Source organism: Meles meles, chromosome 7 (assembly GCF_922984935.1).
Source record: "Meles meles chromosome 7, mMelMel3.1 paternal haplotype, whole genome shotgun sequence".
Lineage (NCBI taxonomy): Eukaryota > Metazoa > Chordata > Mammalia > Carnivora > Mustelidae > Meles > Meles meles.
Window position 1 is genome coordinate 20,465,245 of NC_060072.1, and position 24,078 is coordinate 20,489,322.

Consider the following 24,078-nt stretch of genomic DNA (forward strand, 5'->3'; position numbering starts at 1 on the left):
AGAGGGAAGACTGTACAACAGGAGTCAAGAGGGCACTGTGAGTTAAGGTTAAAGCAGTTCATTATGGATGAAGCACTCAACAGAGAATGGAAGCAGAAGCTAGTGAGCCACCTTCAGACTCTGGGCTTTATCCTGAGCACAAAGTATTTTTTAAGACTTATTTTCCACTTTGGTCAGTATTTATTGAACTCCTAATTTTTCTTTTTCCTCTACATTCATGTACACACACACACACACACATCTATTAGTCACTTTTATTCCTAGACAAACACAATATCAAACATTCTGCAAAACCAAGAAGTCACATGGGATTTTGGATTGCATTTAGAAAACCAGGAAATCATTTTATAAACCTAGAGCTCATTAACCAGATACTTCTGATTACTTTAAACCCATTAGTGTCACCTTAGGGAAACATCCATCTTTAGGGATTTTTTTTTTCTGATTACACCAATCACTTCCAAATGGAGAGCCAGCACTCCTCAAGTCTTACTTCTACACATTCATTAAAGGGATGTTGTTCATGCAGCATGACAATTCTCAAAGCGAAAGAAATTCCCACTGCCCATGATGTTCAAGACCCTTGTTTAATTCTTCACCATCCAACTGTATAATGGCCTGAGGCCAGATTCTTAGGTTTCCTTCCTTCCAGCTAGCCCTTTGCTTTATCCTTCTTGGTTCTTCTGTCTTGAAAGCTCATCTTTCACTGATCACTCTCCTTTTCCAAACAATAATGCCAGGTTTTCCTCATACCCTATGTCTATACACAGAAAACTACTTGTAGTTCTTCAGATACTCCCTTCTGTTTCATGCCCGTATACTCTTTTTTGGCAGTGGTGGGGGGGAGTGAGGTTAGAGAGTGGCAGAGGTAGACAGAAACAGAGAATCTCTAGCCGGCTCTATGCCCAGAGTGAAGTCCAATGCAGGACTTGATCTCATGACCCTGAGATCACGACCTGGGTCAAAATCAAGAATGGGACTCTTAACAAACTGAGCCACCCAGGCGTCCCATACCCATACACTTTTATACATAAATTATTCTCTCTTGATATCTGTTCTCCTCACTACCTACCTGGACAAATGTTATCTTTAAGACCCGTCTCAAGCATTTTTTGAGTGTGTTCAATTCTTACTTTTTAGAACCTCCCTCCAAATCTGTAGTATGGAATACTCTTTCTTTTAAGTCACACCCATCATATTGTATACAATTATTTAAAATGGTCTTTCTGTCTTTAGGCTGGGGTAAAGAATGTTTATCATTTATCTTTATATCCTCTGTATCCAGACAGTGCCTGGCAAGAAGGAGACATCAAATCAGAGACTGTAAATGAATTAATTATTCAGTGAACCAATGCCCAAACATAACAAAAAAAGGCCTCTCAAATTTGTGATAGAGATGGCTGAGTACCTTTGCATTATACATTGTATATTTTGATGCAGAACATCTATTCCTTGATTTTTCTTTTCTCCTTCACCTTCTAGAAGTCCAAAGACATTAACCGATTTTCTGTTGCCAAAACATGACCCCAACCATATATGCCCTGCAACTTGATGACTGCCCTTTGTTGTTGTTGTTTTTTTTTCCTCAACGTTAGCAACTTTTTTTTTTTTTTTCCAAAAAATCTGTTCCCCTCTTCCTCCTCTTGGGGAAGTCCTTTTTACTGAGGCTGTCTCTATGGCTGGAGTGGGGAGAGCCAGGAATTCCTGAAGTCTGGCTGAGAGCAAGGCTGGGCCAAACTTATTTATTTGCCTTTTGAGAGGCTGTTTTTGCCTAGTTGTTTACAGTTTTTGGCATGCTTTTCTCTCCTATCACTGACCTCGACATCCCAATTTCTTATCATTGCAGAAGTTTCAGAGTCAATTCTCTCTCACTTTTGCAATACCCCAAAGGCTCAATTACTCAGCCAACCTTTCCCCCTGCATGTCGAAAGTGAAAAATCACTGTTCAGAGACAGTCTGATGGAAGAGCCAGCAAATGGGTTACTCAGGAATATGGTTTCTCCTGGGGGAACCTGGTGAGTTGCTGAAGAAAAGGAAATAGAGAAGTGAACAGATATTGATTAAAACAAACCGATGACACCTCTTTTCAATAGGGTCAAGGGTAGACCAACTTCCCTATCTGCTGGTTAGATGATGATGAACCTTAAGGGGCTCTGAGCATGGGGACTGACAGAGCCACAAAATAGAAGGAGCCTGGGTCTCTAAATCACTGTGGAGAAGGTCATTTACCCAACAAATATATGAACACATGTTCTACTGTGCCAGGCCACTGAGATATGGAGATTGTTTGTTAGAACAGTTAGCTTACCCAAATACAAAAGGGATATGAACACTCACAGGACTTTCAGGGAAGAAGGGCACTAAGCTGTTCCTTCCACATGCCAAGGACTCAAAGGCGTGCAGGAGAAGGTCTACCACAGCTGCATGTCCTTAGTAAGACAAAGGCTTTCACACGAAACACTCACTGGTGGATCCTTTGCTGGCTGAAAGGGGCAGTGTAGCAGTCATTCTCCTCCAGGTCTGGCAGTGTCTCCTTGTCCAGCCTCATGGGCTTCTTAGGTAACCATCTCCGAAACCTGCTTATTTGTTTATCGATCCTGTGGTACATAAAAGGCAAGACCAAAGGGTACAGCATGTCAGCATTGCCCCAAAATATAAGAGGGAAGCCTCCACAGAGCAATAATTATAACACCACACACTCCAGACACTCCCATTGTACATGAGTACATGACATCCCATTTCACAGACAGAAAGAAGAGAGTCTCAACTCCAGTGTTTTTTCAATCTCATCACAGGACCTCACAATTATTGTCTATGAAATAGTGGCCGAGAGTTATATGTTCACCAACATGCCAATAAATGACCAAGCCTGGAAGGCTCTGGAAAGGAACTGGACAGCCCCTTAAGCAAAGCAGCAGAGACCGTAACTTCTTACATTCTGCAAGTTCTAGAAATTCATTCTGTGTTTGGAAAATTTCCCCATCTTCTCTTGGTCAGGGAAGTGCTCTAGCTGTAGTTAACTTTCAGCAGGGCAGCTGACAGTACATCCCAATGGGTTGCCTGTGTGCACAGAGCATGATGTCATGATTTGCTTCCTGACTCTCACACCTTCCCTGAGCTGCCTGTCTTCAGACATCAGGCAGTTCAGCTTTCATTCTGTCTTTCAAGCTGACTCCATGGCTTTCAAGGTACAGGGGCATGATGACACCTGTGTCACTCTGGCCAGGGTGCACAAGGATGCCAAGTCACAGAAAACAACAGTGTTGTGAAGGTGGTTTACAAGACAGTTTTCCCCTGGCCCCCTCCTGATTTCCTCTGGCTTCTGGTGATGAAAACATCTGACTTCCAAGTGACCAGATTGTCAGTTATTCACAGAAAACCACTAGAAGGAGCAAAATGCACAGCATACTTAAAAACAACTGTGCTATATCGGGTATCTATACCCACTGAAACAAGTGTCTTCCAAGAGCGCATATCAAATAGCATCTCAGTAAGGCAGAACGAACAGGTACCATACTCATTTTACACATCACAGAAGAAATCCATGGTGTCTAGGTATCCAGCTCAAATTACCCAGCCAGTGAATAAAGCCAGGAATGGAATGCAGGTTTTGGGCTCTTGATTTTAGTGATCACCCCATCAAAATAGTTGATACTAGAAATCTTAAGAACTACAGAAGTGATGGATTCTTCTAATGAAGAAAATATCTAAATGCCTTCTAAATCTATTAATTACACATGGAATTTCGGTGGATTTTTTTTCCAATTCAAAAAATATTTATAAGGCAGTTTATCCTTTTCAATGAAATTTCCAGGTTAAGGAATTGCTTTTTCTATAACCAATCAGCTCCAAGATGAACAATAGTAACTCTTTTACCACTTCTTTTATTCTCTGCAGGGTTCCAGTCTCACTACAACCCCCTTCTGCTCAGTGGTGGCTGGAATTTCTTCAGAACCCCTGAAAGTTCAAAGTGGAAAGATTCTCACAACTTTTCTAGGCCCTTCCTCTCAAAGACAACTCATACCTACCACATATACACATACAGAAATAAAGATTCTACTAAAGGTCATGTGCCCAGAAAAGAAGAGCAAATTGGAAGAGCCCAGAGTAGGGTGAGAGGAAACAGTTCCCATCTCCTCCATCCTTTCCTTCTCCTGGTCCTCTCCTCCCTCACCACTCTTTAAAGACACTTGAAGGATAGTGACATAATTTGCATCAGAGACACAGTAGACCACAGTGACTGAGAACATGGGGTTGCAATAATTGAATTTAAATCCTGGTTCTGTAAATATTAGCAGTGTGACCTTGGGTAAGTTATTTAACTTTGTTGTGCCTTAATTTCCTTATTTGTAAAAATGGGCATGATAATACTCAATTCATAGGGTTATGGTGAATAATCAGTATGTACATTAAATCTCCAGAAGTATGGTATACACTAAGTACCTGCTAATATTACAATCTTCCCCCACCCCAAAATAAGAATTGAACAACCAGCTTGCCTCTTAACATTTCTTTTTTTTTTTTTCAATTCAAAGTTAATTGTGCTTCACTGGCATCTACAACTTGTCCAAGTTCAATGATTTAGTCCTTAAATGGACTCTAAATTATACTTCCTAGGCTAAGCTGGTGGTCTTCCCCATAACTCCTGGTTTTATTTCATCTGATCTCCTTTAAACTCATTCAAGAAAGAGGACATTGGCCCAGAGGCTTTTCATAATAGAGCTTTTACCTCCCACACATCTCCAGTCTGCAGCACTAATCGGATTACACTTTGCAAGGTTCACATTCTTACACAATCTGGGCTCTGCGTGCCACAACTATGAATTAAATCCAGCTGGGTACAGTGCTCAGTGTGGATAAAAACAAATAAAGCTGTGAAAAAGAAGGCATCAATACTCTATGGGAACAAAATGGCAGCTTTTGGCAACAGCTTATAGCACCACAATTTAAATGAAATGTGGAGATGGTGAAAAGAGAGTGGAACAGGGTAATGAAAATGATTCATTGAAAAATGAGGAGGGACCAGAAGTGGAGGGAAGAAAAGGGAGGCTCCTAAAAGAAGCTGGGGTGTGGAAATGGGGTGCTTAAACCCTGGCTCTGTTGCTTATCAGCTGCGTGATATTCCAGGAATCACTCACCTGTTTAAACCTTATTTTAAGATGGGCTAATCAACATCATCAACCATCTTACTGATGTTGTTAGGAAGCCTACACATGGTGTGCATGCAATGCTTTGGAGAAACTGCCAGGTAAATAGTGTCATTAACAACTTCTTAAGGACCAGGGAGGCTAATATAAAAGTGATGGAAAGCAGAGGACCTGGGCTTTTAAAACACTATGGTGGAAAAAAGATATTCAAAAAATGTCTTAAAAACAAAACCCCTGAGACACTGGCTGGGGGTTGGGGTAGGTGAATATGTCTTCAGTGGGGTATTCTGAGGAGAAGCAGGAGGACAAATCATGGACTGTACAGGTTCTACCACACATGCTGGTCCATGCTGTGTGCTCTTCAAAATGACAGAAACAAATACTCAAATGTGGTCAGCAGGTTGTACCCTCTTCTGTTTGGCAGAACAGCTTCTGAAAGATGTGTGTATCCTAATCACTGGAACTTGTGAATATGTCATACAACATAGCAAAGGGACTTTGCAGATGTAAGCAAGTTTACAGACCTTTAGAGAGGGAGAGCATCCTGGATTACTCAGGTGGACCCAACTTCAACATATGAGCCATTTAAAAGGAGAGAACTTTGCTTAGCATAATACCCTCTAGCTAAGTGAAGTCAGTCAGTCAAAGACAAATACATGATTTCATTCATGTGTGGAACTTAAAAAACAAAACAGGTGAACATAGGGAAAGGGAGGTAAAAATAAAATAAGATAAAACCAGAGAGGGGGACAAGCTATAAGAAACTCTAAACTCTAGGAAATAAACAGGGTTGCTGGAAAGGAGGTGGGTGGGGGGATGGGGACTGGGTGATGGGAATTAAGGAGGGCACTTGATATAATAAGCACTGCATGTTGTAAGTCACTGATGAATGACTAAATTCTACCTCTGAAACTAATAATACACTATATGTTAATTAAATTGATTTTAAATAGAAAAATAGATAAAAGGAGAGAACATTCTCTATCTAGATATAGCAAAGTTGAGGCAGAAGGGGACATCAGAGAGATTCAAAGTGTGAGAAGGACTCAACTGGGCATTGCTAGCTTTGAAGGGCCAGCAGCCAGGGAGTGCAAGCAGCCTCTAGAAGCTGAAAATGACCTTTGTCTAAGAGTCCTAAAGAATCTGTACAGAACTGAATTGTGCCAGCAATCTGAACAAGCCTAAAGATTATTCTCCCTCATGGCCTCAAGAAGAGCCTTAGCCAACACCTTGACATTAGCCTTGAGAGACCCTGAGCAGAGAAATCAGTTAAACCTCCTCCCCTAGACTACTAACCTGCAAAATTATAAGATGATAAATTTGTGTTGTTTTATGCAGCTAAATTTGCAGGAATCTGTTACAACAGTAATAGGAAATTAATACACCTCTGAAAACAGTCTTGGTCTGATCTTCTCCTTGAGACCTCGCCATGGCTGGTCAGGCTCCCTATGCTGAGGCTAACACTCCACCTGCCAGTCCAGTGGCTCTGGGAACAAGGATCTGTTTCTCTGTGGCTGGATGACTACTGGCCACTCTTCAACAAACACTCTCATACCAAACTTGCTACTTAGGAATCACTGAGGATCCTCTTCAACAGTGCAAGATAAAAACACATAGTGTAAGAACCACCAGCCTGGAAAGCATGACACCCACGTTGGGTTTCTGATTCTGCTGTTTTTTTAGATACTACATGTTGCTGGTGATTTGGGCAATAGTATATTGGCTATATCCTAAACAAACTTAAGTTAATAGAGAGCTTTCCTTTTCACAATATAATGGATAAGCTTTCATATAGATGAAGGACTCTGAAGGTGAAGTAGGTTCACAACTTGTTGTACATCTCTCTAGTGATGAGTGCTACGCTGGGTAAGTGACTAAACCTCTTTGAGTGAATGCACCTGTTTCATGAGTCAGTGGTGAGGACTTACACAAGATAACAAACATCAGGTGTCTGCTCATTGCCTTATATGTACAAAATGCTCAGTTCAGTGGTGGTGTCTAGGATGAAGAAGATGAGGATGATAAACTCTTATGCAGAGTTATCAATGGGAATTCAAGAACCAAGATTCTCACTTCTATATTGAGATCTGTGCCCCCATCTTCATCTAATAAACTTCCCTAAAGAGGCAATCCTGAAATTCTTTTAATTATAGAGTTGAGGAACCAACTAACTAGAAAGTATCCAATTTGTCTCTTAAATATAGGAGTTGGGCTTACGTAATAAAGTCTTCACTGACTGGGAAAAGCAAAGAGAAAATATTGGCTTAATGATTCTGGTTGGACACATTGTCACTGTTATATTTCTGCCATTTATTGAGCAAAATCCCTCTTATAGACTATATAGGCAAATCAATAATGAGACAATGGATCAGTCATCCAATTGGGCATTTCTAGCCTTAACTTGTCACACTAGTATCTGGACTAAAAGGTGGATATTTTTATAGAAAGTTGTTATTACAGTAAGTTCAGCCACCACCCCACCCCCCTACCAAGTTCTGGTTCATGACAGGTCAGATCCTGTGTGGCTGGAAAGAGTTGGCAGCCCAGCACAGGCAGATGGGCACAGACTGCCCATTCTGGTGTGCTACACCTTCCCAAGCTGTGCCTTGGAAATGTGCTCTGGGAAGGTTCTGCTTGAACCTCTTTGATCCTTGGTTCCCTCAGCTGCAAAGGGGAGACTATCCTATTCACCTTAGGAGTGGTGATAATTAAAGAAAAGGCCATATGTCAAAGGGCTTCATTTCCCACATCCTAAGCCATCAGTAGGCCTTTATAAATTACCTGCTGTGTGCAGAGCCCCAATCTAGATGCTGTGGGTATACCCTGAAGAAGACCAAGGCCTTTCCCTTGAGCCACCAGGACCCAGGAGGGAGTTTGTACTGACAACTTAATTAGGCTAAATGAAATGAAATAGGCTACTTCAGAGACACCTGCTTTTCCCCAGACCAGAATATTATAATAGCATCACATTTTTTTTTTTAGATTTTATTTATTTGACAGAGAGAGATCACAAGTAGATAGAGAGGCAGGCAGAGAGAGAGAGAGAGAGGGAAGCAGGCTCCCTGCTGAGCAGAGAGGCCGATGTGGGACTCGATCCCAGGACCCTGAGATCATGACCTGAGCCGAAGGCAGCGGCTTAACCCACTGAGCCACCCAGGCGCCCCCTAGCATCACATTTCTAACAGATTACATTTTCAGGGATGATATACCTAGAGGGAACATACAGATAAACTTTTCTTTCTTTATTTCTTCTTTTTTTTTTAAAGTGGAGGCACCACACAGAGCCCTAGACTGTAATAAATGAAGCCCTCCTGGACTGATAACAGTTAGACAGCAGGAGCCTTGAATTTCTTTTTCCTCTTCTGAGAGCCAAGTCTCCTATATTTATAGCCTCTCCTTGGATAGGAGTTAGGATTCTTTTAGGTCACAAGGCTACTAACTGGGGCACAACCTAAATATCTCATAGCAGATTCCAAAGGCTTTGGAATATTTACATATATTAATTTTTTAATCTAGGATGGAAAATAAAAGTCATTTTGTCATTTACCTGTATACGCAACTGATAAGATTATAACTGTGCTGTATCATGTAGCAGGAGCAGAGACATTTTGCCAAATGACTGCAAAGGATAACATCAGGCAGGTGCATATGGGGAGTGGATGGAAAAGGAATGAGAAGTAATGAGACTTTAGCTACAAACCACTGACCATAATCCTATTTGTTCCTTTGTAATCACATCTTCTACTGACTCTATTTGCATATTTGGCAAAGGCAAAAAAAAGGGGGGAGGGGGACAAAAGACGGATGATAAATTCCCTCTCTTTATTGGATAGACAATTTATAAGGCCTATAAATCTTCCCAAAGAGTCAAAGGAGCACTTAATGGACCAAGTACATGATGAAAATAGCATTTGCTCGAAAAATATAAATCTGAACTACATGAGTGTATTTTATGGGAGTCAGTTGATTTTCAAAAATAAAGATATTTGGGAAAAGATGCTTTATGTCTCTGCCTGCTCAGAAATTTTATAATATCATTTCTCTTGGCTTTAAAGGAGATAAGGTTGTTTCAGGGAGGCTTTTGCAAAGTAATGAAATTATTATTTAAGTGGATGAAACTAAAACCTAAATTGAATATCTGTATTTGGTATGACAAGAGAATTTTAGAATATTGAGTCAATGTTTTATTACTGGTGTACAACCAGGACGGCCAGATATAGATGTGCTCTTCAATTTGACCTATCAGAGCTGTCTACAAAGAGATACTTTCCATTGTCTAAATCTGTCCTGAGGTGAAACAAGACTTAAAATAGATGCCAAAATTTCTGACAAACTTCACTTTAAAAATGACACTGGACATTGGGCTTCACTTAAGGTACACCACTACAGTGATGTGGTAAGCAATGGATGTCTTAGAAGGCAATCTGAATTCATGGGTCATACTACCACAGTTAGTTAGGATTTCTTTCCCCTTCATTCGTCCAAGTCTTCCAGTGACTTCCAATGCCCAAATTCTTTTATAGTTATGATTTATGCACTCTTATGGCCTGACTTTTTCAGGCCAAAGATGACTGTTCAGTAAATTGTACTTTCAGTTTAAGAAACAAGGATTTCCCAAACTCCTACTCACTCAAAACCTCTCTGCTGCCCATGGAGAATATGGTTGGTCCCTTGTCGCACAGTCTCCTTTTCTCTGTTTCCTTTCTCTTGGCTACTGTTTTAAAGCCTGTCCCTTCTCTATTATCCTCTGTCTCGAAATTTATGAGGGTAGTATTGAACCCTCACTGCCTCTAATTCATCAGGGTCTTCCATTCCCCACTAGCTGTAATTTGGTTTCTATTACCCTCCCCTCGGCAGTCCTCATTCTCAAAATGTAGTCCCAGATCAGCCACATTAGCGTCACTTAGGATCTTGATAGAAGTGCAAAATATTGTGCCTCATCTCAGAAACTCATGGAATGGGCTAGATAAGCTGAGTACTAAAAAACCCTGAAGATAATCCTGAGGTCCATTCAACTTTGAGAACCATCTCTCATGGAGACTGCTATCATGGCAGTTATCACTAACTTCTAAACATTAAAAATCGATTCTCATCTCTCAGCCTCCATCAGAAGTTGAAGAACACCCATTATTATGGGAAATCTTTCCTGGTCCCTTTGACATTGTTCTCCCTTAGGGTGCCTCCTTCTTAAATTATTTTTCATCTTCCTTCCATCTCTTTCTGCCTTCTTAACGAGATTTTTCCAAGGAATTGCCATTGGCCTTCTTTTTGTACTTTAGTCCTTTAGTCCCCAGAGAACTCCATCCACTGCTCTGGCTCAAGTCATGGCCTCTATACTTCTGATTCCCAAACTGGATTCTCTAGCCTTGCTCTCAATTGCTTTGCCATCAATAGCCTTGTTTCTCTCAATTGCTTTGCCATCATTTCCAGAGGGCCTCAGGACACTTATGTGTCAAAGACCTACTGTGAGTTATAATACAGGATTATTAAAACAAAAATCATCTTTCTCACCATAGCCATATCTCTTCTGAATTTCCACTCTCATTTTACCGTCAACATTTTTCCAGTTCCTTAGATACGGAAACCTCTTTCTCTCCCCCTTCTCTCAATTTCCAAATACTTGCTAAGTCTTTTTGCCTATAATTTCACAATCTTTCTCATACATTTTGCGTTTTTGCTCTGTAGATTATTTTTCATCTATCCAGGGAGAACTATCATCTGAACATTCTTTGGAGTAAAAACTGAAGGGACAGAGAGATTATGGCTTATTTTAAGGAAGAATTTCTTAAAAGTCAGGTACCCACAGTTGTGTTCTGAAATTCCCTGTCTCCTCAGATGTTCAAACATGGGCTGGTTGACCATTTAGCAGAGGTTCAGGTATCTGCTGAATGGCTGGACTTGATGACATTTGATGTCCAATCCAAGTTTGAGATTTATGGTTCCTTTTACCACCATTTTCTTTCAAGCCCTCATTGCTCACCCCTCCTCCATAGTGAGGGCAAATGTTTCAGTTCCAAGTCTGTGTCTGACACTTCAGGCACACTGGTTTTTCTATGCTTTTCTTTGTGACCTCCTTTTTCCTCATTCAAATCTCCTCACATGTGTAGAGATTCATTTGCCCATTCACCCCACCTATTATGTGCTAGGTACCAGAAATATAGAATTGGATAAGCCATCCTTGCCTTCACATACCATCCAGGTGGAGAGGTGGACATCAACACCATAGATTACAGGACAGGTCCAGCAATCTTGTGTTTTAGTAAGCCCTCCAGGTTATTCTGATGCTGGTTAAAGTCTGAAAACTATAGAGGACTACTGATATAGGCTAATGTGTTATCTTGGGATTTTATAGAGGGTCATTATATGATAAGGGACTAATATAAATCATGGTGAATCCAAATGCCATGGCTAAAGTCTAAGCAAAGAAGCACTGCTAAGGAAAGATATTGCACAGGTAAATTTTAGAAAACACATCTTGGTTTCCTTGGATGTCAATTCTTATATCATACTTTATTGAGTGTACATGTATTTGAGTAAACCCACTAGAATATGTCAATTACTCTTATATTCTGCACAGCACATAAACAGAGAAAACCTGAATCTCAATTCTCACAGAACTGAAAAAAAAGGATTTTCAGAGAAATGCAATGGTCTCCAAATTTAACCATTAGCTCAGCTCAGGGTAAATGATCACATAAGACCAATTAAAATTTTAAAATTAGATTTCCAGTTATCACAATAGAATTGAATTACAGGACATCATTGATGCTTCCCCCTTGCTCCCTGACATCTCAAAAAATTAAGAAACAAACTTTAGAAAGATACATAGTACATTAAAGGTGATCTTTAGCCAGTAGAATTTTGCGTGGGTGGGGGAGGCTAAAGGAAAAAAAAAAAAGGTAGAAAGGAATTCTGATAAGGTAATACATCTGCATACTTTATTAACAAAATGTGACTAACATAGGAGGGCCCCACCCATGGGGGGTGGGCTAGACAGCTATCAGCTTTTTGAGATGTTGATTATTTACACTTCAAGATTTCAAGTTACTTATGGTGGAGGGTGGGACTGTGTAGAAAAAAAAATAACATTCAGACCAAAGATGTGCTGAACATCTGGGTTTTTTGGTAATTTTTCTAAGAGAATAGGCTAAAGACAAAAAACAGCCCCAACACAACTGCAGATAAGTTCTGTCCTTCCAAGTGTGGAGAAATCATAGGAAAGATTCTCAGAGAAACATTTCCATCTTGCTTTTTTCTTTTCAGGCTAACCTGAAATAGCAATTTTTGGATTGCCCATGGCAGCCACTTTTGCCATGGGACAAAGGCCCATCCTCCCCAGCTTGTATTCCTTCTCATTGTTGGAACAAACAGGCCAGCATATCAAACACATCATGACAGAGCATGCTACTAACCTGCTCATGAACTTGTATCGGCGGGGCAGGTAATAGATTTTTCTCCTGGAAGAACAGCAAAAATGAAGCCAGTCGAGAAGAAAACCCATCGTCAGTTACAGTTTGAACTAGCAAGGAAGGAAAGGAGATTGAAGATAGAAGCCTGTAAGAGGTGAAGAAGAAAAAACTAAAAAGAGATTAACAGTGAGAAATGTAGTGGGAACATAGGGCATGCATTTGAGTCATGAAATCTTATGAAATACTGTCCATTGATATTTCTTCCTCTCATTATCATAATTTTTTATGGTCGCCCCTTGCCTACATAGCCAGTGCAGAGCAATGATTTGGAGCAATTGGTATTTGTATGAATTTAGCTGAGGTCAGTTTTTTTTCAAGGAATGAAGAAATGGATTGCCAGCTGGCTGGCAACATGCACAATTTAATGGACATACTATTATATTAACTAATATTTACAGAACACTTGAGTTTACAGAACCCTTCTCTCCTTTGATGTAGGCAGGATAATATAAAAAGATGTATTTTACAACCAGTATGGGAAGAACACTAATCAGGAGCAACATCCTGCTGCAAATAACTACACTAGTGAATACTACCTAACACTGGCCCTAATATAGGTGAGTTAAATAGGTAAAACAAAGAATCTTGGAAAAAATCTGTTAAAAGTGAGACTCTATTAAAAGTGAGACTGAGACAAACAGTAAGAGACTCTTAATCTCACAAAACAAACTGAGGGTTGCCAGGGGGAAGAGAGGGGTCAGGAGAGGGTGGTGGGGTTATGGACACTGGGGAAAGTATGTGTTATGGTGACTGCTGTGAAGTGTGTAAACCTGGCAATGCACAGACCTGTACCCCTGGGGCTAATAATAAATTATATGTTAATAAAAAAATTAAAAAATATTAAAAATATGTGAGACTGTTAAGGATGTGTTGTACTTCTGCATATCTGCATTTTTTAAAACATTACAGATTAAAATTTAGGATGTAATTTGAATGGGGAGCGTATGGATTAGATATTTTTAAAAAATTGCAGTCAGCCTTTTCATAGTTTGGGCTTCCACCAATGGAGTAGTAAGAAACTGATGTGGTTTATATGTATTCTGATACTGAGCTCTCTCACTTATGGAAAATGGGAAGTCTATATACAACTTTCTTTGTATATCTGTGAAAACTTAAAAATATATTCATGTTTTTAATAGGTAAAACAATGGAGACAATAAGAAGCAGTGGTTGTTAGGGGTTTGTTCTGGGGTGGGCAGCACAAGGGATGGACAGATGAAATTAGGGCAGTGAAATCATTCTGTGTGATACATAATGGTGGATACATGATATTATGGATTTCTCAAGACCCAAAGAACTATACAACTCAAAGAGTGAACCCTAAACTAAACTATGGACTTTAGGTAATAATAATAATACATCAACATTGGTCCATTAATTATAACAAATATACCACATTAATGCAACATGTTAACAATAAGGAAACTGTGAATGAGGTGAGAAGGGATATATGGGAACACTGTACTATCAACTCAAATTTCTGTAAACTTAAAAATGCCCTAAAATTAGTCTATTAATTAAAAAGAGTCCATATCCATGGACATACAGGTATTTAAGAAGCAAATTTGTTTACAACTTCCCATAAGAAAATTATTCTTCAACTTTGTTTCAAACATTATAGGAATAAAAACCCAAGCAGACTAAACCTGGGATTCAAAAGTGTAATCTACAGAAAAAAAAATAAATACACATAACATTCTTTGAGGCATCTACATGTAGCCAAACTGATATTTGTACATTTTGTTGAAGTGATATGGCAGAAAAATTCCTCCTTTGGAAATACATAGATCTTCTTAAGCTAGAGTTATTTATCTGAAACACTGGATAAAATAATAGCACACACTTTAAACATGTCAGGTTGTAGCTAGTGAAGCTATGCTTAGGTAAAATCACATGAATATTTATGACAGCAATTAGTGTCCACACATAAACAGTATTGTCTCCTAAAACTGCAGAAACACCTACATTTAAAATGAACATTATTCATAGTTACTGTGGTTATCATTTATTCCCTGGATCACATTCTCTTAATAAGGAAAGTATTAATGTTGCTTGAAGGCAGCACTTCCCTGCTATGTAATGAGCATATAGGAGTGTTATCTATGATACAGTCAAGCCATTCATATATGATGTGCTTCCAGGTACAAGGAACTTGCTGTGCATTAACACTGCTCAAGTTTGTACAATCTGCTTGGGTTCTTGGCTTGAAAAGTGTGTTCTGGCAGAAGGTTTTGTGAGATTGCTTCGAGGGATAACGTATCAATTTCACTAAGTTTTACTATCACACATCAGAATGTAGACTTTTGATTGTTGGCTATAAGATGTTGGTCTGATATATATGACTGTATCTAAGCACAGATTTCATTTTCCTTCTGGCTTTTATGTGTAATATAGCATTAATCCATAGTAGACAGTTATAACATTGATAAATAACTGGCTTTAATTATAACTATAGTAAATAAGTTCCAATGGAAACTAAACTGATAAATGACTCAAGTGATTTTATATATTTTTTAATTTTTGGGTTCTCAGATTCCTTTGTTACATTTTAAATACAAAAATAAATCAAAAGTTCAGAACTATGGTTATCTCAATTCCCTTGAGAATTTTGCCTCAACATAAACAGATGCTAGAAATCCCAGCCTGTATTTTGACTTGGTATTAGAATATAAAGGCCAATAAACAAAGAAAACAAGATACACCAGGGAGATACATTACAGACCTCTGAATGGAAATTGCCCTTCTCTAAATGTGTCCCTAGCGCCTCTCTGTCTCTATAATTTTCCACAGCTTATTAAGAGGTATATTTTAGAATTGGCACTAGTTTGCCTGGTTTCTGTCATCTGACTTAGTCTTATTGGCAAATTGTGAATCAAAAGTATTTAATTCTTTATTCCCGTTAGAACTGTCCTTGGTACTAAATCCCTCCATCTCCTTTAGAAGATTCCATTATTTACTTCCCACATATCTTGGCATTTATAATTTCAAGTTTAATACTTTAGCAAATACAGATCACTTTTCCTTAATCTTCATGGAAAATATGAATATACACTATGAGATGAAGGTAAATTAATCCTTTAAATAACTAAACAATCCACATAAAGTATTTTCTAATTACCCTTGGTAAAAATACCAATGCTTGTGCTTGTACAGTATTTATGACCCGACTTTTTTAAAATTTAAAAATTTAAAAAATTTAAGAATTATTTAAAAAGCGTATCACATTTTTATGAAATTTATTGAACTTGCTTTATTGGAAGCAGATTTGAATGTCAGTAAAGACCTGCACCATTGATGTCTGGGGTCAGGCCATTCAAAGCAGCAACACACAGGGCTTCTGAAAATGGCATTTGGAAATGAAAATCCCACTTGGAAAATGCTTCTTTCTCACAGGCATTTGACACATCTACCTACTAAGAACTGAATTAGCCAGGAATTTTCACAAAAAGTCATGAAGTCATTAGAAGTCATGAAGACTTATGTATTTCCTAAATATTTTAAGAATCCTCTCCAATACTATTCCAGTCTGCATTTCAGTTTTATTTGTTTCAAGAGAGGAACATATTAGTTTTACAGGGAAGCAGCAGAGATTAGGGAAATACATATTTACACCTACCTGAAAGGCATTCTTACATTCATTTGTTCTGCATATCTTCCAAGCACTTCCCATGGGGCATGCAACTTCACAAAGATAATGTCACTATTTATTAGAGAGGACTGAAACAGAAAAAAGAAACTGAATTGAAAAGTATATCCAAGTCTCCTATGGTTTAAATTGAACTGGAACTTAGAACACATGAACCCATATGGAGTTTAAGATTAAGGGCATTCTTCACCAAAAATTGTGTCCTTACATGTGCATCTAGTCACTCAAAAAATATACCACCGTGTGTCAGGCACTGGAGACCCAGCTGTGAACAAAAGAGATATGAATGGCATTTACATTCTGCAAACATACAAACAAAAAAAGAAATGGGCAAAAAAAAGTTTAAAATTAGAAGAGGAGGGGCGCCTGGGTGGCTCAGTGGGTTAAAGCCTCTGCCTTCAGTTCAGGTCATGGTCTCAGGGTCCTGGGATCGAGCCCCACATGGGGCTCTCTGCTCGGCAGGGGGCTGCTTCCTCCCTTCTCTCTCTCTGCCTGCCTCTCTGCCTACTTGTGATCTGTCAAATAAATAAATAAAAAATCTTTAAAAGAAGGGGAGATGAACCATGAGAGACTATGGACTCTGAAAAACAGCCTGAGGGTTTTGAAGGGGGGGTGTGGGAGGTTGGGGAACAAGGTGGTGGGTAATAGAGACAGCACGTATTGCATGGAGCACTGGGTGTGGTGCAAAAACAATGAATACTGTTACGCTGAAAAGAAATTTTTTTAAAAAAGTGAAAAAAATAAAATACAAAAAAAAGTTTAAAAGAAAGGGATGAATTCAGGTAGTGATGAATGTTCTGAAGATAATGAAGTTATCTTCAGAGAAGTTATAGGGATGGGGTCACACACTACTTTGGGCAAGGGGTTCAGAAAAGGCTCCTCTGCAAAGAGGACATACAAATTTGAGACACAAAGGAGCCAGGGCTGGGGAAAAGCATGGGATGAGTAATCTAGGATTCAAAGACCCTAAGCTGGGAAATTGCTTGGTGTGTCTGATGTTCTAGGGGCAGTAAGGAGAGCAGGGTGGCTAGAGTGTATCCACCATGAAAATTAGCATAAGAGGCTAAAAAAGTGAGAGGATCAGTCTGTGCAGTACTTTACCAACCCCAACAGGACAATTGGACCCTATTTAGGAACTCTGGGAAGTCATTTTGATTTAGGCTTTCAAAGATCACTATGGCTACTGCATGGAGAAAACAGTGTAAGGGAGGAGAGCTGCAGCAAAATCAGAGAGAAGAGATGCTTTCAACCAACCAGGCAAAAGCCAAAAATTGGTGGTGGTGCAGAAGGAGGGACTTGATGGAAGTCTTGACTCTGGGTCAGTGTCAGGGAAGGCTTTTTCAAAGGACTGTGTTCTTTGGCCCAACACTTTTGCCTCCTCTTGGGCTTTTAATGAATACAGCACATAGAGAGGGAAGTAAACTCTGACTTTACACTTTTTTTTATTTATTTGAGAGACAGAGAGTGAGCAAGAGACAGCACAAGCCGAGGGAGGGGCAGAGGGAGACGGAGAAGCAGACTCCTTGCTGAGAAGGGAACCTAATGTGGGACTCAATCCCAGGACCTGGAATCATGACCTGAGCTGAAGGCAGACACTTAACTGACTGAGCCACCAAACCACCAAGGGCTTTGCATTTTAAAAACCACCCAACAAGGCAATTTAAAAACCACCCAACAAGGCCAAAGGGACTTCTCCAATTAGATTTTCTTTGGAAGTTATTTCCCAAGGGGAGGGCTGGGTTGTGGAAGGAGGTAGAAGAAAAATGAGAAAGTAGTGAGCCAAACCAGCTTAAACCAGCAAAATGGACTATTATTTATCCATATCTTTTTCATACAGGCTCATTCTGGACTGCATGCCATTTAAATTTTTATAGTATAAGAATGTCAACAGATGTGTTAGGCTTTTGTGATTAACCTCTCCTTGTAACAGTATTCATAAACAATCCAATCGTATCACACGCTGGCAAAAATAGAAGCCCAAATTTATGGGGTAAATTTGCACTATAGGGAATTGTTTTTAAATTCCAGATGATGTGCAATTGCAATTCATTGCTCAAATTCTCATTCAAAGTCCTCTTGCTGGGCTTATAAATACTGTACTTAATTTATAAGAATTCTTCAAGATATTATGAAAATCAAATTGGTATCAACTACAAACTTCCCAGGGACTCTGACAGGACTGAATTTCCCAAAAGGAGAAGGGCTTGGGCCCAAATCCACCATGGTGAAGGGCACCCTTTGATATTGGTCTAAAAAAACAAACATTCTGGCAATTCAGGCCGAAATGAAGTTGTATATTCTAGCTTGGGACAAGCAGACCTCTGACTGTAAGTCTCCTAAAAACAAGGAAAGTTTCTGTTATTCACAGTAAAATCCTTTGGGCCTAGCACAATGTCTGGTCCAGAGGGAGCACACAACCAATACTTATCTAATTCAGAATATGGTTAGTGAAATGTGAACAGTTAGGCCCGGCCCCGATGAAAGCTGTTTTCCTGTGAAGCAAGAAGTAACTGCAGATGAAGTGACTCTTAGAGCCAACATATCTAGGAACTGCAAATGAGGAACCCAGCCAGAGAACAGACAAGCTAGTACACACTGAAGATGTGATGGACCAGTGCTGGGTCTCTTTGCATGAACTGGTTTTCTATTTAGTAATTCATTATATCCAATCCTCTCTATACTGGGTGCTTAGAGCTTTTAGCCAGGGTGAGTGTGAATGAGCTCACAGGTGTCAGTGCCCATACAGAACACGGAGAAATAGCACACACCCACGAAAATCTCCATCCTGTCCCATTCATGTCTGCAGATGCAGATCTGAGATGGTCTCACCTTATAAGTTGAATATTTTTGTATGTTGGAAAATATTGACACTTGTTTTCCAAAATATAGTATAGTTATCTAAGTTATAAAACAAAAGAAAGACTCTATTTTCTTTAAAAAAAAAAAAAGGATCTTATTGCTTATATTAAAGACATACTTTAGAGTCTGGGAAGGTTTTATGGCTCTCCCACCTAAAAATGTTAATTGTGTAATGGGAATTTAAACTCACTTATCTTTCCTACAAGATTCTACATTCACTTGTTCTTTCTTCTCTCATCTTCCTATGATACAAAGAGGGAAACTGTACAACAAGAAATATGGGAACGTGAATGATTCACAGACTCAACTGAACTATGACTTATAGCAGAATATCATCTTAGGATATACTCTTTTCATGAAATTATTGTAATTTCTAGGTCTACAGAAAGTAAATACAGTAGAAGACAAATCATTTTGTATATCTCCACGAATATATGAAAACATTAAAAAGAATACATTAAAATATTTCTACTGAGGGCACATTTTAAATGCCACAGTTCTGTGTGTGGAAAAGCCAAGTTCATTATCTGAGCACACACAAAAGCAACTAAAATTCTAATGTGGGATCTCTTCCATTTTCTGCATGAAAGTATAGCTGTTTTGATTTATTCAGCATGATAAAAATACTTCATTTTGCTTATTTCAATTATAAGAATAATTATAAAGCCACCACTTTACTATTATCTTCTAGACCTTTGTAATTTTGGAAGCACTTTGACATTGTTACCTCATTTTATTCCTACATAAACCTTGTAAGAGAGGCTTTCTTTCAATTTCTTAGAGGGGGAGAGAGAGAGTGGTCAAGAAATTCATCACAGCCAAACTGAACATTTATCCAAGATACAGTTAATACTCATATCCCTTGACTCCCTTGTCAATTCCACCTAATAATTTCTGAGGTTTAAATAAATCCATAGCTTTATACATACATTGAAGATACATAATTTCTGAATTGTTCTTTTATCAGTTTATAAAAAATAAACTAAGTTATATATCTTAGAAAACAAAGCAACAAAAATGAAGCAATATTAAGCTATTAATGAACGGAAATTTTATTTGAGACAATTAAAAGCTATTTTCAGAATCTTGAGAAAATGTTAGCTGAATTCCCTTGGTTGACGATGGAATCTATTCATAGGCTGTGTGTGTGTAACTTATTACTTGCATTCAATTTTTCAAGGAGGAACTGAACTTCAGCCCAGAAAAATAAATATGAAACAGATTACTGCTAATTATATGGCTCATATATCACTCTTTTCTCTACCAGTGAATGATTACACTACATTTCTAAATAGGTTTTTCCTCATTATTAAGCATTCCTTTCCACATAAATCCAAGGGTGCAAGTGACAAAGCGAAGAGAAATGAAAATGATTTTTGGAAACAGAGTTGTTTCATTAATATCCCATCCCTTAGGTTAGAAACATGGGAAGAAGAAAAATGGCCAGTTAGAGGAGTTTAGAAAACATCCTGAGAAATTAAGAAGTAGAATGGAAACTACCTGCAGTAGAAATAGATAACATTCACAGAAAATATTCCTCCTTTCTTTCCTTCATTCAACAAGATCCTGTTCAACAACTTCTAGGCACTCCTTGCTAGGAGTGCAGGATAATATATGTCCTGGTCTTTGCCTGGGTATGCCATGATTTAGTAAGGGAAGGTTAGATCAAGCAATAGCAAGGAAAAGAAGAAATCATGCCATTATCTAAATCAGGCCATCTCTCTAAGTCACATGGGTAGATGTACACATATTTACATCTCATGACCCCTAATACCATTGCTGAGAAGGAGATGCTGCTGGAGTGACAGGTTTGGAAGAAGAAATACAGACAGAGCACAAACTCAGTTTTGGAAATGTTAAGTTTCAGTTACCTATGAAAAGATGTCTGTGGGTAGTTAAGATAAATTAGTCTGGAGTGCAGGGGAGCAGTCTGGGCCAGAGATATAAAGCAAGCATGGCCAGGACATCGATGGTATTTACATCTATGGGATTTGAAGAGGTCACTTGGAGAGTGAGTATAGGGCTACATGGGTAGTTGAACTTCAGAGGTTAATTTAAGAATGCAGCCCCTGCATTTGAATTGGAGTAAATACCTAGTAGTCCAATTTCTGTGTCATAAGGTAAGTCTATTTTTTTTAAGATTTTATTTATTTATTTATTTATTTGACAGAGAGATCACAAGTAGGCAGAGAAGCAGGCAGAGAGAGAGGAGGAAGCAGGCTCCCCGCTGACAGAGAGCCTGATGCGGGGCTTGATCCCAGGACCCTGAGACCATGACCTGAGCCGAAGGCAGAGGCTTTAACCCACTGAGCCACCCAGGTGCCCCAGTAAGTCTATTTTCAATTTTTTGAGGAACCTCCATACTGTTTTCCAGAGTGGCTTCACTAGTTTGCATTCTCACCAGTAGTGTAAGAGGTTGCCTACACCCCAATGTTTATCAGAGCAAAATCCACAATAGCTAAACTATGGAAAGAGCCCAGATACCCATCAACAGATGAATGGATAAAGAAAATGTGGTATTTATATATAATGGAATATTACTCAGCGACCAAAAAGAATGAAATCTTGCCATTTGCAACAACATGGATGGAACTTTAGGGTACTATGCTAAGTGAAATCAGTCAGTCAAAGAAAGACAATTATCATATGATTTCTCTCATATGTGGAATTTAAGAAACAAAACAGATGAACATAGGGGAGGGGAAGGAAAAAAAATCAGAGAGATATAAACTGTAAGAGACTCTTAGCTCTATGAAACAACTGAGGGTTGCTCTGGGGGATGGGGTAACTGAGCGATAGGAATTAAGGAAGGTACAGAATGGAATGAGCACTGAGTGTTATATGTAACTGATGAATCATTAAATTCTACCTCTGAACTAAAATTACACTATATGTTAACTATATTGAAGTTAAATAAATTCAAGGAGGAAAAAAACTAAAAATAAAAAAGAAGAATGCAGACTCTGAGGTCAGATTATACATATTCATGTTCTTATGTGTCTCCCTTATTCGCTTTGTGATCTTGGGCAATCTGTTTAACCTCTCTGTGCTTTAGTTTGTTCAACTGTAATATGGGAAATGATAGCAATATCTGACTATGGAATCATATTAAATTTCATAGTATGGATAAGACACATAGGTAAAAACACGTTAGTTATCATGATCTCCAAGAAGGGCCATGCCATATTGATGATGTTGGGAAGAACACAGCACCCCTACGCATCCAAGTTACAACCTATAAATAAGGAACCAATACCTGAGGAGAATTTTCCAGTCTTTGACTATAAGTCTAAGTCTCAAGAAACCCTCAGAGTCAAGCCCCCAATTCCTGTCTCAAGTGACTCCATGGTCCACAGGGTCTCTTACATGTACCTTTAAGAACATTCATTCATTCAATAAGATTCAATAGATATTCATTGACTACTACATATCGGATACTCTGCTCAATCTGCAAGGTAGACAGAATTTAGAGCAGTAAACAAACATTAAACAACAAATTAACATATGATTTAAAATTATGACAAGTGACAAAAACGAAAAAATATAATGCTTTGGGAGAGAAGAACTGGAGGCCCCTGACTTTAGATTGCCTGGTTGACCTCTGAAGGTATGACATCTAACCTGAGATCCAAAAGACGAGAAAGTGCTGACCATGGAGAAACCAAGTGAAGAGCATTTCAGACAGAGGGAACAGCAAGTAGGGAGACATGGAGATTGTACCATAAATTGAAAGACTCAGGTGACTGGACATTGTAGTGTGAGTTTGGGAAAGTTACCTGAGATGGAGTTACAGAAAATGGCTATGGACAGATTATGCCTGGCTATGTTCAATAGGGTAAGGAGTTCAGACTTTATTTTGTAAGGTTACTAAGAAGTCACCAATGGGTTACATGCAGAAAGAGAAGAGAATGTCTTCTTTTAGAAAGTGTACTCTGAATGTCCTGTAGAAAAATGTCCCAGAGGGAACACAAGACTTGGAAGGTCAATAGGAAAGTTATTCCAGTAGGTCAGGTGAGACAAGATGGTAGCTGAAGTAGATGTAGTGAGGGAAAAATGGGCCAGACCAGAGATTAATTTGGAGGTAGATTTGAAAATATTTGGGATTGGTCAAATGAGGAGAGGAAAAAAAAATCCAGTGTCCAGATTAGTGTGCATGCTGTTTCTTCATAAATCTGAAGTAAATTTTGTTATTCACATTTCACAGATGAGGGAATTTCACAGATGAGAGAAGTGGATGGATGGTAGCACCACACAATGAATTAGAAAAGAATCAGAGAAAAGTTGTCTGTTTACTTTGGGATATTCCATGTTTGAGATCCCTGGGAGATATTTACATACAGGTGTGAAGTAGACAAATGAGTATATAAGTCTGGCTCAGGGTGGGAGTGGGGAGATGGGACTTATTAACCTGAGAATTACAGACACTCCATTGATATTTAAAAAGCACAGAACTTGATGAGGTTACCTAAGGAAGTAACAAAGATTAGGCACTAGGGCACACCGACATTTAGAAGGTCTGAGAGAAGAGAAAGCAACCATCAAAGGAGACTAAGAAAGTGCTGCCAGAGAGGTAGATGGGAAACAATAAGAAGAGGGACAGAACAGAAGCTGGGAGGAATGGAGGTTTCTAGAAGGATGACACTCAGGAGCCCTTTCCTCAGCTACCCCAGGCTGCTGCCTGAAGTTGGCCTTATTCAGTAGTGCCATTTGTCTCTTCTTTGCTGCTGCAGCTGCGTCTTTGTGCTTGCTGACGCTGCTATTGGCCCTGGCTCTGAAGAGATTGCAGAGCTCAGGTGGAACTGTGTCCAACAGCGTTCAGCTTGTTTCCTGAAAGGAAGCCAGAAGCTTTCATGAGGAGTTAGAGCTAATTTCAAGGAGGGCACACAAGTACCAAGCCAGGTCTCTCCCAAGTGCCTCTCCCTGCCCACATGCAAACCAGCAGCAAAGAATGAAGCCC

At 39.1% G+C, this 24,078-nt stretch overlaps 1 protein-coding gene across 4 annotated transcripts in view; it reads right to left on the reverse strand.

Annotated features, from left to right (window-relative positions):
- Nucleotides 1–24,078, reverse strand: part of ANO4 (anoctamin 4) — a 384,614-nt gene that overhangs the window by 156,084 nt on the left and 204,452 nt on the right. For 3 of the 4 annotated variants that reach the window (XM_046014085.1, XM_046014083.1, XM_046014084.1), the window contains 3 exons: nucleotides 16,233–16,333; nucleotides 12,560–12,604; nucleotides 2,466–2,597 (listed from right to left, as the gene is read on the reverse strand). In XM_046014085.1, coding sequence (XP_045870041.1) covers nucleotides 2,466–2,597; nucleotides 12,560–12,604; nucleotides 16,233–16,333 — 278 coding nt within the window. Of the gene's footprint in view, nucleotides 1–2,465; nucleotides 2,598–12,559; nucleotides 12,667–16,232; nucleotides 16,334–24,078 lie in introns of those variants that run through there. The other variant, XM_046014086.1, reaches the window with a different exon arrangement.